The sequence below is a fragment of the Megalops cyprinoides genome, chromosome 16 (assembly GCF_013368585.1).
Source record: "Megalops cyprinoides isolate fMegCyp1 chromosome 16, fMegCyp1.pri, whole genome shotgun sequence".
In the NCBI taxonomy this organism is placed as follows: Eukaryota; Metazoa; Chordata; class Actinopteri; order Elopiformes; family Megalopidae; genus Megalops; species Megalops cyprinoides.
The window spans coordinates 8,063,963-8,077,596 of record NC_050598.1 but is presented as its reverse complement, the minus strand read 5'-3'; the positions used below and the strand labels follow the sequence as shown (position 1 = coordinate 8,077,596).

At 49.5% G+C, this 13,634-nt stretch overlaps 1 protein-coding gene across 1 annotated transcript; it reads right to left on the bottom strand.

Moving 5' to 3' along the window:
• Positions 1 to 220: 220 nt before the first annotated feature.
• Positions 221 to 7,876, bottom strand: LOC118791487 (5-hydroxytryptamine receptor 2C-like). Its single transcript, XM_036548860.1, has 3 exons — positions 7,480 to 7,876; positions 2,330 to 2,530; positions 221 to 1,140 (listed from the first exon to the last, which is right to left on the bottom strand). The coding sequence occupies exons 1-3, from the start codon at positions 7,874 to 7,876 to the stop codon at positions 221 to 223; spliced, it is 1,518 nt and encodes a 505-aa protein (XP_036404753.1).
• Positions 7,877 to 13,634: the final 5,758 nt, after the last annotated feature.

Sequence of the window (13,634 nt, the reverse complement as noted above, 5' to 3'; positions counted from 1 at the left end):
CCAGCTCCCCCAGAATGGTGGCGCGTGACAGCCTGAATCTGTACATTTCCATTAATGACCACCAAGTGCACATTATCATCGCGGGCCAATATGTACATTATCATCGCAGGCCATCATCTGTACACCGTCCCCCTTGTGTCCCTGTGACACACATAGGCAGTGGGAGAGGCCTCCATGCAGGGGCCCGGCGACATCGCAGACGGACAGAGGAGAGGGCCAATCACACGCAGCTGGTGTGCTCCGTGGGGGTGTGGCAGCTGTCCACGGACACCTCCGACGTGCCCGGGTGCATGCCGGGGATCTCGTCGGCGTCGTCCAGCTCCAGGCTCCTCGGCGGGTTCCTGTCGCCGTTGCGGCAGTTGCTGTTGCGGTCGACACCCTCCTTCCCGCAGATCAGGGTGGGCGTGACCGCCAGCGACGGGCAGGGGGGCTGGGCGGGGAGGGGCTTGGGCCCCGTCCCGCGGTACTGGCAGCGCAGGTAGCTGGAGAAGGCGCGGCGGTAGGTCTTGTTGAAGAGGGTGTAGACCAGCGGGTTGACCCCCGAGGAGATGTACCCGACCCACACGAAGACGTTGAGCAGCTCGCCGAGCAGGGGCGCGTTGCACGCCCCGCGGCACAGCACGTACATGACGTTGGTGATGAAGAACGGGCACCACATCACCAGGAAGAGGAAGAAGACCACGCCCAGGACCTTGGAGGCCCGCCTCTCGTTCTTGATGGCCTGCATCATGCCCCGCCTCCCGTGGCCCCCCGGGTCCCGCCCCGCCGGCGAGCTGAGCTGCGAGGGCACCTCCGAGCTGGGGATGATGGAGATGCTGTCGGAGGGTGAGGTGGTGCGAGAGGGGTCCCCCTTCAGGCAGTTGAGGCTGCTGCGCCGGGGCGGGGCCTGCGGGGGCGGGGCGGGGCGCAGGGCCTGCTGGGAGGAGGCGGCGGCCTTGCCCTCGTACAGGAAGACGGTGGCCTGGCGCTGGAGCACCTGCACAGTCAGGCAGTACGTGACCACCATGATGACCAGCGGGATGAAGAAGGCCACGAAGGAGCCCACCAGCACAAAGCGCTCCTCGTTCAGCACGCAGCTGCCATTCACAAACACCTTCGCCTCGTTATGGAGGCCGATCACCGGGATGGGCATGGAGATCCCTGAGAGGGAGGAGAGAGAGGGAGAGGGGAGAGAGGAGGGGAGAGGAGGTGGGAGAGGAGAAAAGGAACACAGGAGAACAGAGAGGAGGAGGGGGACAGAGGAGGACAGGAACAAAGAGGGGAGGGGAGGGAGGAGAAGAACAGAGGAAGGGGGCAGAGTGAGTACAATCTTAACAACTCGTGTTCTTTGCTTTTCTCTGGTGTGATCTTTTTTTCTTTCATCCTGACCCCATCTTTCCTTTGACTGTGTTTGTGGTCTCCTTCTCCCTGCCTATCATTTATGGAGGGCACTCAGTATTGCGTCTGACAACCCCAGAACAAAGGAAAGATGATGCAACACGGCTCTGACAACAAGGCTAAATTGAGGCGAACCCATGTAGGTTTGGGTGAAATCTATCGTGAGGGTGAGCCTGTCCTCAGATGAGGCGGTAAGTCAGGCCCCGAAAACAAAAGCAAAGACCCGCCCACGGAGCTGTTGAGAAAGGTATCTTATTATGAGCAAGTGCCACCAGAGATCCTGTGAGGTCCTGAAGGAAGTGTCTGTGGAAATAAACACGGGTCCCTCTGTCACTTCCTATTAAAGCTTCTCTCCAGGTAGGGCTGATATGAATCATTTCCCTGGGTGTATCGGGGAAGGGGGCGAAGGGGCAGGTCAGTACCGCCGCCCCCTTAACAGAAAGAATTACTCATGTACCTCCAGAAGGGAAAACAGATTAACACGAGAGCGCGGGGTAGGAGGGGAGTAGGCGTGGGGTCCCAGTCAGCACCAGCGCGTGAGCGCCTTTTCGTTTGCTCATCGGTGCATCCCTTTCCCCCCTCACATTTACCACTGTACTGCTGCCTTCATCTTTCAGAAACAAACAGCATGTCTACTGCTGTTTGAAACTGATGAAACTGTCAGTGCAATCCATGTCAGAGAAGGATTTACAAAATAGTAATACAACAGAGGTGTGAATAAATATGACCCTTGTGCTTTTTTTCTGGAATAAAAGTAATTATTTGTAAGCAATTTTTACTCCATTGTAGAGTTAAGCACAACATTTGGCAACATTTAAACAGAAAAACCATCCAACAAGTGCATTTTTTCCTTTGTTTCTTGCTCCAGTTCATAATCAGTGATATGTATACATGGAGAGTACTGTATATGCTAACAGCTGCCTGCACTTTCAGCAGCGTTTCTGCTGCTCACCTATGGAGATGGTCCAGACAGCGGCGATCTTCAGCATGGCCTTGGTGCGGGAGTTGAAGCGGCTGTGCTCGATGGGGTTGCGGATGGCCACGTAGCGGTCCAGCGAGATGGCGCACAGGTGCATGATGGACGCCGTGGAGAAGAGCACGTCCAGGTAGATCCAGATGGGGCAGAGGGCGTTGGGCAGGGGCCAGGCGTAATCTGTCGGGTGAAGGGGGCGGATCAGGGGGACAGACAGACAGACGGGCAGAGTTACGGACGGAGCAGAGTCAGTGGGGGGAAGGGGAGGGACTTTTGCCAGGGGAACAGGGACAGCACTGGCGAGCCGAGGATGGAACTGGCGCTCACAGCGTAGGCAGATTGCAAGAGGGGATTTTCTCTCTCTCCCTGGCCCCCGCCTCCCCTCCTCCCCACCCCCCACCATTCATGTTTCCCAGCTCTCCTACCCTGTTGATTAAAGCTCCCGCAAATAAAATCAAAGGAAGCCACGGGTGGCGCGGGGTTACGGGGCTGTGAGAGGATTAAGCGGCCCGAGGGCGGGGACCTCACATTATACTATGGGGATTATAATCCGGCTTCTCCCGGCGAATAATTGCTCCATGTGTGAGGGATTCGCACTCCCAGACGCCGAGCGCCGGCGGAGCATCTGCGGGAATGTCCTGTGCTAGACCCCGCCGCTGCCCCCCGCCCCCCCGCCCGCCGGCCGGCTGGCCGCGGGAGGGGTGGCCAAAATGTGCTGCGGATGGGTGCTCATCGGAGTCTGTCGCCTCACTCAGTCTGCCTGCAACGAGGAAAGGGGCCTCCCACGAGCGCTGTTTCACAATGCAGTGTGCTGCAGTGGCTCACGCTGTTAAAGGGCTTTACGAGGATTCAGATAGACAGGCTGGGGGTGGTGGTGGTTTTGGGGGGGGGGGGGTTTAGGGTGCTCTGCTGCATCTTTGTCTCTGTCCCATTCCCGTATGAAAATGAGACATATTGTCATATATCTGAAATGCATTGTTCAGCCCAAGAATACACCGCAAATCCATTTAGAATGCATTAATGCAAAGCAGAAATGTATTGCAATATTGTACATATTGAGCTTCAATTCAATTGATTGAGCTACAACATATTCTCTAAAATACATTCTCATTATGTTAATTTCTTTGTACGGGTCTGTACAGACAGATAGGGCTATACAGAACGAGAGAATGAGGGAGAAAAAAGAGAAAGGCACTGGAGTAAGGTTGAGGATGCTTTACTCCACAGGGTAAGGTCCTGCGCTCGGGTTTGGATTTTGGGATGAGTGTGCACGGGACAGACGCTGCCGCTGTGACACATGTTGCCATGTTTGCATAACATTGTAGGTCACTCCGAACGAGGCCACCACATGGCGTCTGTCGTCCCGCGGTCCTCCAGCCTCCCCTGGGCCTGATTTGGTACACGGGGCCATGAGCAAGCACAGGGCAAACAGGTTACTTTTTTAGCTTCTTCCCAAAAATGAAAACTAGAGCCTCAGCAGCAAAAGCCCATTAGTGTCTGAATGTGAATTTTCTCAGAGTGGGGTGGGGAAGTGAACTGTGTGTATGCGTGTACTGTATGGGTTTGGGCACTGTGCAAATCTGTAATTATGTTGAAAGAGCAAAAATGTATTGATCATTCTACATGTATCGATCATGCCGAGCCTATAATTGGATGCATTATTCTGAATGTCATCTGCTCTTTTAGTCCTGCAACTTTGGCCTTTCCTTTTCACGACGCTTGTTACATTGGAATAAACGTCACACAGTCATTAGATTCACTAGATTCCACGGCCATATCACCTGACTCAGTGTCCCTCTTCAAGGTAATGGCCATATTGCCTGACTCAGTGTTGCTCTTTATGGTAATGACCACATTGTTTGAGTCAGTGTGGCTCTTTAAAGTAATGGCCACATTGCCCAAGTCAGTGTTGCTCTTTATGGTAATGACCGCAGTGCCTGAGTCACTGTAGCTCTTAAAGGTAATGGTCACATTGGCTTGCTGTTAAAGGTAATGGCCATGTTGCCTGACTCACAGCAGCACTTAAAGGTAATGGTCATGTTGCCTGACTCACTGTAGCTTTTACCGATAATGGCCATAGTGCCTGACTATTTAAGAGGTGATCACTCCTTCCTCACACATCCCTCTACATTTTGAACGATTTTTCATCTCTAGGCCTGTATATCTGCCTTCCGCAACACTCATACAGCTGCATTAGATATTTGTACTTTAAGCGATTACAATCGGGCCCCGGAGTGTCAATTAGCACACATTCATATTATCCCAATGGCATCAGACATGATATGTTCATACATACACATACACACACACACACACACATACACACACACACACACACACACATTCCTCAGGATAAGCTTTTCACACACGGCTCCTCCCGCTATCTCCCTATCAGCGAGCATGAAGCCTGCAGGGTCTTTACTGAGGCCGCAGTCATCGGGACAGTAGATTAAACAGCACAGACTTGCTCGCTTCCAATCACATTAGATTGCCATCACTGAGACGGGCTCGCAGCCGTTTCATCTCAGGAGCGGGGTGCTCTATGTTTTCCCCATGTTCGGCAGATAATGAAAATCCACTCTCCATTTTTTCCTCCTTCCCCCTCCCCCCACGGACGACGCAATTGATCGAATCTGGCTGCTTTCCTACTTATGTAAATCAAAAAATAAATGGATTCAACTTAATATTGTTGCGCCGTAAATTACGCAATTGCTTTCATTTTTTGATAAGTATCGCTTTGTTTACGGCCCTCAGAATGAACATGTAAACACGAGATAACCCCCCCCGGCAATAAATTAGATTGATTTGACCCCTCAGTCACCTCCCAGAGGCCGGCGTGAGCTAGATAACAGCCTGCCACTTTTACAGACCAGCTGACTTTCCACCAACCGGCTGATGTGCATTCTTCTATTCCTTCCCTACTTAGGGAAACGTGGACGAGGAGATAACGGGCGGGAAATGAAATCAGGAAGAGGAGTCCTGTGAGGAGTCAGAGAGCCTCAATTTCCACAGCCAATCTCTGGGTCCTTTAAGAATGATATCCATGGCCTCGTTGTCCAATTGAGGGGGGGTAATTAATTGTGAGTGGCGGTAATTTTGACAGGAACTCCCGAGTCCCCTCCTCACATAAATGTGAGGAAAATGTTCAAGGCAGAGCAAAAATGGCTTCCTTCAAAAATCTGCTGCTTTGTTGGTGGAGAACAGCAAGAGAGAAAGAAAAAGAGAGAGAGGCAGAGAGAAAGGCAGAGAGAGAGAGAGAGAGAGAGAGAGAGAAAGGCAGAGAGAGAGAGAGGCAGGGATGAAGTCAGAGCTGTTGTGCTGATGCAAGGTGAGACCTGGAGGAGGCGGCTGCCCTGTCAAAGAGCCGACTGCTGTTTCTCCCTGACAGCTCTGAGCTAATGGCGTGCAAAGGCTGGCTGAAGACGTCAGACAGCATGAGGATGTCTGAGCGTTTTTCTCTCTCCCAAGGAGGGCCTTGGTCATGAATGCATGTGTGTGTGTGTGCGCGCATGTGTGCATGTGTGTATCTGTGTGTATTTTCATCTGGTATTAGAAATACCTCCAACCCATTTAATTCCATAATTAAGTTAAATCCAGAATGTATATCAGCACTCACTCCCTCACCTCAATGGTCAATATTAGCAGGTATATCATTAAGTTACCCAACAACAAACAATGTTCCTTGGCTTACTGAGAAATCTTTTCACAGTAAATATGCCAGCAGGATGTGCAGTCTGCCAGATGTCTGAATGTGATGCATTCCTCTGAGCCAGTACAAGGCGGTAAAGCATTCCCCTTTCCAAGAATAGCACCAAACAAGTGAGCAGCCAAACAGAACCATCTCTGCATACCTAAACCAAGGATTCTTTATATATGGACCAGAGAGTCAGCTCAACTCGCTTCCCATTGAAAATTCTGTCTCTTCTATTCCTGAAGCTGGAAGTTTTCCGATTTGCTGCCTCAGCATTAACATTCTTAAAGGGGAATTGTCAAAAACAAAACAGCTACAGCCAGTGCAGGCAGCAACCGCAGCCTCCTAGACAGAGCTCGCAGGAACACTGGAGCTGAATATCTGGCCCAAATAAAACATCTTTGCCTGAACTCCCTCCTTGTTGTGAGTGGGACTTAGATAAGGGTTCTCTCTTCACTGAAGGGCTCTGATAAAGACGTCCCATCTGCAAAGTGCAATCCCCAAAAATCCCCAGGTCCCAAGACCCACGCTGCATTTCCTTGTCATGTCTCCTCATTTGTACATGATGTAAATAGGGGCAGCGCCCTCACCTGGGGGCACAGTCTCCTCCCACCTTCCGGAGAATATCAACACCCACCGATACTGTGACGTCTGATTTCTGTAAAATGTTGTTGCAGCTGTCCTAAATGAGTTTACTGCTCTTTTTATACATTTTCCAAAAAACAGCGGAATACAAACCCTACAATATATATATATAACAGGATATACTCAAGTTACCTAAACAATGTATCAGTCAGTCCTAAAATCACTGAGAATGTTGCTGTAGGCTGTGTGATCCCAGACACTGGAACATGGGGTTAACAAACAACAGACCACTGAAGAGAGAAAAATGTGAGAAAAAAATAAAACCACAACAGGCTTTCTTTTTCATAATTTTCAAATTCTAATTAAAGTTATTAACAAATCACAATGGCACTTCTCACCCCCATAAATCTAATGGCCCGCTCGAATAATAAGCCATGTAATTTGGCAGAGCGCTTATAATGGCATTACACAAATGACACAAATCTGTGAAAAGCTTTAGGATTGCAGGAGTACGCGGTCCCAGTGCTGACATTTTGTATTGAGCACAACCCCTAACGCTGCCATCTGCTGTCTGTATAAAAAACAACGCCTGTCGTGTCATGTGAAGAACTGCGTACTGCATCCTGAAGTACAAAAAAAAAATCAAAAACAAACAAAAGGCTAAATGATTAATATGACACAACTGGGGAAAAGATAATGCTGTAAAAGTTTGTAATAAATGACTCAAAGGGCATGAAAAAATACCAGCCACGTCTGAGCAATATAAATTAGGAGACTTTTTCAGGGCCACACTGCCAGGATGGGGAGTCAGGGGGAATGGGGTTACAGGGTGTGGGGGTGGGGGCGTACTCACCGTATAGGATGTTGATGAGCGAGATGGGCATGACCAGGATGCCCACCAGCATGTCGGCCACGGCCAGCGAGCGCAGGAAGAAGTTGGTGGCGTTCTGCAGCTTCTTCTCCAGCGATACGGCCAGGATGACCAGGATGTTGCCGCCGATGGTGAGGAAGATGATAACGAGGATCAGCAGTGCCGGCCAGTTCTTCTCCTTGATGGGCGCCCGGGAGACGGCGTGAGTCTCCGCTGAGAGGTTGGCGCCAGCGCCCGGGTCAGCCCCGTGGAGGCTCTGGTTCAGGCTGACAGAGGCGTTCCCTGCCCAGGCAGCCCAACCCCCGAACAGGCCTATGTCCAGGGAGGCCGTGGTGGAGCCGAACCCACCCAGCACTGGCCCGTTGGGGCCGCCCATCATCGGACCGTCTGCGTCTATTACTGCTCCTCCCTCCACTGGGGGGCAGCAGAGAGCCCAATGAGTATCCAAATGTTCATTCAAGCACCACAGAGATAATTGTGGTTGGCACAGGGAGGATACACCTATCAGTTATCAGTAGCAGAGTTACCAAAGTTCTTTCCAACTGTTTATGGCTGTTCCCACAGGAGTCAAACATAAAAGAAAACCAACTGAGGGATTTCCTTTGCGTTTGCTTTTGTCTTTTTTTTCTTCTGTTTTATTTCTTTGATTCCCGATTATGGACGTCCTCCCTCCGGGACTTCAGTCTTGGAGATAAGCAAATCCTACACATAAAAGAGTGTATGGCATGAGTAAATCCTACTGAGAACAAAGACACTTATCCACTCCGATACCTCACTTCACAGCCTGAAGAGGACCATAATATGTCCAAAGGAGGTTATTGCTATGGTGTCAAAAGGCATTTGGTTCTAATAGTAAATCATGCAGTTACATATGGTCTTAATACCATTTATTTCTTATAATGATATGGTCTTAATACTATTTATTACTAATACCGATCAATGACTGTTATAACATTGCATGTCACATAATGTTATTATTAATAAAATTCTACATATTCCATACAGATATGATCACTGAGTCTGAGTCATTACATGCTTACCAAAAAAATTCAAGGTGCTACCAACATACAGTCTCTGGATCATTAAAGTGAAGGATTCATTGTGTAATGACACCATTCACAAAGGAGTCTCTTGTTTTGCCTGGTCAGAACTGAAATGTGCTGTTCTCTTATAGTGGAATAAGTGAGATGCAATTTCAAAGTAAAGTTTTGTTAATAGAGGCACCTCAACATTAAAAAGCAGTTTCTGGAAATAAAAAAGGTTTTGCTCTATTTTGCTGAATGACCGGAGCAGGTCTGAAAATGGAACTAAAAAAGAGAAAACGCAGACAGCGAAACAAATCCCTTCACATATATTCTTCTCCTCATTAGAATGCAGCATTTTTCAGCTAGAAGATTTCCGCTCAAGAGACTCCATCAGCTTGGAGTTACTGTCCAGCAAATGTCTCCCTCTGTGTCCCTGTCACATGCAAAAACCCCTACGCAAGAGTACACAGCCCACCGTTATTGGGGACAGGCAGATCCTGTGGCCTACCGCAATCAGTCCTCACTTACGCTGTCACGGTGGGACTGTTTAATGAACCACCTGCTCTGCTCCGCCTCTTCACCCCTTATCACGGGGTCCTCTGGCATCCCTCTCTCAGGGACTGCTGGCCTTGGGGGCTGCCAGCCGAAATCCATTGGTTTTGGAGGGAGAGGATCCTGGAGAAGGGAAAGGAGACATAGACACAAAATGGTGGTTACCACCAGTTTCTCACTTAAGTCTCCACAGAGGGTCATAAGGAGGAGAGATGCCTCGCTTTAGAATAAAAATCTACCTGACCAAACCATCTCAGACCCATGTAATGAATTCCACTGGCTGGGAGCACTCAGTGAAGGACAAGATCCTCAGCCAGTGGGATTCAAGAAGGAGACAAGCAGGACAGGGTAGCCACACTCCTCTGGAACATGAAAGCTCTTTGGTGTCCTCATTATTTAAACAGCATCTGAGGTTTACCTCTCAATGTACGGAGATCCCTTGTGCCTGATGAACATGAGGACTCTACCACTGTAGAGGGGGACTTTGCCATTGTAGAGGACTTTACCACTACTTTACTGACAGAGGGGTGATTTTCCCACTGCAGAGTAGATTTTAACACTGTGGAGGACTTTACTTTGATAAGGGCGATTTTCCCATTTTACCTTCTATGCAGAGGGATTTTAGTGCCATAGGGGGTACATTAATTCCTATAGAGGGGGACATTACCATTATGGAAGGGAATTCAACAGTGCAGAAGATGACTTTACTGTTATACACTGCAATAGGTTTTGATTTTGCCTCTACAGAGAGTGATTTTGCTGCTATTTTTAGCACTTTATTGTGAAAGAAGGGGTTTATGACTATAGGGGTGCTGTTTAATCCTTAAGGAAGACAAGTGTGATAGTCTACTATGCACATAGGTCAGAGCAATAACGCTTCACCTCTGCTGCTTCTGTGCCTCAGTCTCGAGTAAAAAACATTGGTGCATTACAGCCTCCATTTCTGCAAGTGAAATGGAAAGCTGTCAGGCAAATCATGCCCTACAAAAGCTCATCCCGCTCGCTCCCTGTGAATCTACAGCTGGATGAAAGTGTCGGGTCGACACTCCATCACCAAACGTATATTTTTAGTGACAAGTCGAGAGGAGACCACTTAAGGTCACGGAAAACCCTGAGGATTCCATCAAAGCATCCTGCCCATTTACACCACTACAGTGCAAAGCACAGGTCCCAGCAGAGCGGTGGAAGAGCCTCCCTTCTCACCAGCGTTTGAAAAGCCGGAGTGGCCCTGTTAGACAACACTCTGGAGTGTGAAGGAGAGGCCCTCCCTAGGGGGGCGGGGTTGCTTGGGGGGTGCATTCTTTGAGTTTTTGCCTCTTGGCCCAACCACTGGGGATACCACAAGAATCCAAGAACACCAAAGAAGGAGAGGGGAATGGCCCATGGCAAGCTTTTGGAGTACTGGGAAGGACACAGCTGGGACAAACTACACCATTTTGGGTCAGCGTGGCCCAGGGGCTTTATCAAATGTCACAGACCGCCAGGGGGACACCTGCCAACCCTGGAGGACACACCCCTCTCCCCCACAAGTGCCAGATGGGAGGGATTTGTAATTCAAAATGAGAGGAATGAAAAAGCTGGAACGGTGTGATAATTCTCTGGGACAGAGGCCTCTGGCGATGGTTCAGACCCTGGGAGAGACAGTACTGTTATGCCCTGTCAGTGCTTTAGTAAAAGACAAAATGGAAATAAAATCAAATGTGAAAATGCAGGAGAATCCCAATATAAAACTCACAGACATAACCTGCTTGTATTTTTGCTCTAGATACATCTGCTCTCTGTATTTGTGTATTCTTGTATTGTTATTATTTTTAATGCTTTTCCCGCTTCATGGAACTGCTTTGGGATTGGCAGGTGTACATCATGCTTGTCTCAACAGCCTGTGTGCTCATGCAGGAGTAATGTGGTGAAACAAACGCAATCCTCAGAAACCCCTGTATACAGCCAATGGCTATTTTTCGCACTACAACAGGGTGGGTGCACACTGGAGCATAGGCGTGACTCTGCTGACATCACCAGTGCAACTCTTGGGTGTCAGACGACTCACAGGGTGCCCAAGAGCTACAAAAGGGAAACCCTGGCTGATGTGCCCACACCTATTCCTACCAGAACAAACTCAATCTGTTCCACCGCCGTCACGCTCATCGTCAGCAAACGCCGGCAACGCTGAACTATCCAGAACAAAAGCATCTGTTTTATTGATCATCTCTGAAAATGTCTGACAGTTTGCATAGGATTTACACACTCCTGGAAATTTGCGTTTCCTGTTGTCCCAGTTTTTAGATTTAAGGAAAATTTGAGACTGTTCCAAGAAAGCCTTAATTAATACAGGACTCTCAAAAGTTATAACATGTTTGTTTCGGCGCAGGCACCAACTGAGCCAGTCAAATCTTTTTCTCCAAATCCCTACTTACTCACAGCAGGTTCATGACACATCTCTCACTCGCTGTTCCTTCTCTGATGATATAACACTGCGGTGAACATTCGGACTTGGCAATAATTGCACGTTCATTAATATTAGTGATGAGTCTGCGATCTCTGATTAAAAACCAAGAGTCCGCATTCCAGATAATATAATTAGTTTTCCCTGCATACATGACTCAGGAGCTAACTCCTTTTGTGCATTAATTGGAACAGGTCTAATTAATTAGCTTGAAAAGAAACCATTAAAACAGCTGGCAGGCATCCTCGATTGCCTTCTCCAACAGAAAAAAAGACTTGCTTATCTTGGAAAATGAAAAGGAAATGGCAGAGATTTGATTGAAGTTTTGGATGTGGGGAGCAGGGATTACTCCAGGCCATTAAAAAAGCACTGGCTTCTAAAGTGATGTAAGAAATCCAGAGCTTTGACTCACGAGCATCAATATTAATTCTGCACAGTCGGGCTGATGTCTTCAATCTTCTTTCATTTTGGAGAACTGAACAGACACTGTTCAGCACACTCAGCTTCAATAAATACACATTCATGCCGAGGAACTGTGGACATCCTTTTGGTTTTCACTGAACTGTGGCGGGTGATAGGGAAAAAAATGGATAAGGGTTGCATGCTAAATTTACATATCGCTATTATAGAGCATACATGTGTGACTGTGTTAAGAGCAAAAAATGAAACAGACCCTGTTTCTGTGTATACAGGCCTGTCTGCTTTATCTGGCTTGCAGCCAAAAGATTAATTTCACTCCAAAAAACAAGAGGCATTATGAGTTTGTGGAAGAGTCATCTGCTGCTAGAGTCGCCCCAAAACACTCAGTAACCACCCACACCAGCAGCACAGGACACAATTTCAAGTCTTTGCTGGAGCAGGCCAAAGTCACCTTCACAGAGATCAAAGCTAGCGCTTGTAATTTCATCCGCTGGCCTGGTGGCGTTAGGAACAGGGCTTCCCGTGCTCATTATATTCTGTGAAAGTGGGAGGGAGCTCTACCGATCGGGAAGCGGGTTCCTCATTGCAGAGCGTGGCTTCAGGTCTGCCTCATGAATGCGCCCAATATAAACCCCCTAGAAGCGAGCGAACGCTCCTTTCTGTAAGACGATGTGAAGGGACCGTGCCATCACCGCCGGGGTCTGCCGGCGGGACATTAACAAGCGAGTCAGAAGATCCAGCCAATCGGGTCCTTGGTTTTCTCGACAGTTATTCTCCCGCGTGTAATTCTGATTACGGAGCGAGGGCACCGAGGTGACCTGTGAAATAAAGCCAATTCACCACCCTGTGAATCGCGGGCGAGTGATACACACCCAGCACAGCACCTAGTGGGAGCCAGAAGGACACGCATGAAGGGGTGCAGAAATCACAGTTGCCTTTGTACCGCTCCAAAACGAGTGACTGGAACTGGGAGTCTGGCGCCATTGCAGTGGATCCATCTTGGGAAATCACTGCCCCTCCAACGACCCAAGCCCCCTCCCCCCACCCCCATCAATGTGGCGACCTCCTGCCACAGTGACATGTATTGCATGTGGCATTGTGAGATTCAGAGGGTGGGAGGGGTGACCCCTGAGGCTGGTGGAACTCCAGCATCTGATTTCTGTCAGAGCAACCCGTGGGTGGGGGGTGGGGGGAGGGGGGGTCTCGTTCATGTGCATTCCGCTCATGTTGCCCTGCGCCTCACTCCACAGAGAAACCGCCTCTGATTCCTCCTGACATTGATGAGCCGGGTGGGCGGCCACAGCCAGCTCTACAGCAGGTCCGAGGGCGAAGGCAACCCGTCGGGGAGCGGGCGGGGGCGGGTGTGAGGGCCTTCGAACAGGGCTAGGGGCGGGGGCGTACTCCCCGATGGCTCACTGCAAGCAAGCACGTGGGCGCTGACAGATGGCGTGCCCCCACCAGGGGCCGTGTCCTGTGCTCCAGTGTAACAGAGCGCCGCGGGCACCGCTCAGCAAGACACCTCTGATCCCCTCTGTCACCAACAGCTGGCTGGCTCACAGTGTCAGAGTGTGACGACCTGGGAGAGTGTGTGTGTAGGGTAGGGTGTAGGGTGTGTGTGTGTAGGGTGTGTGTGTGTGTGTGTGTGTGTAGGGTGGGCGGTAATCCTGAGTCACTGCCAATCCGCTCATGAGCCCCCA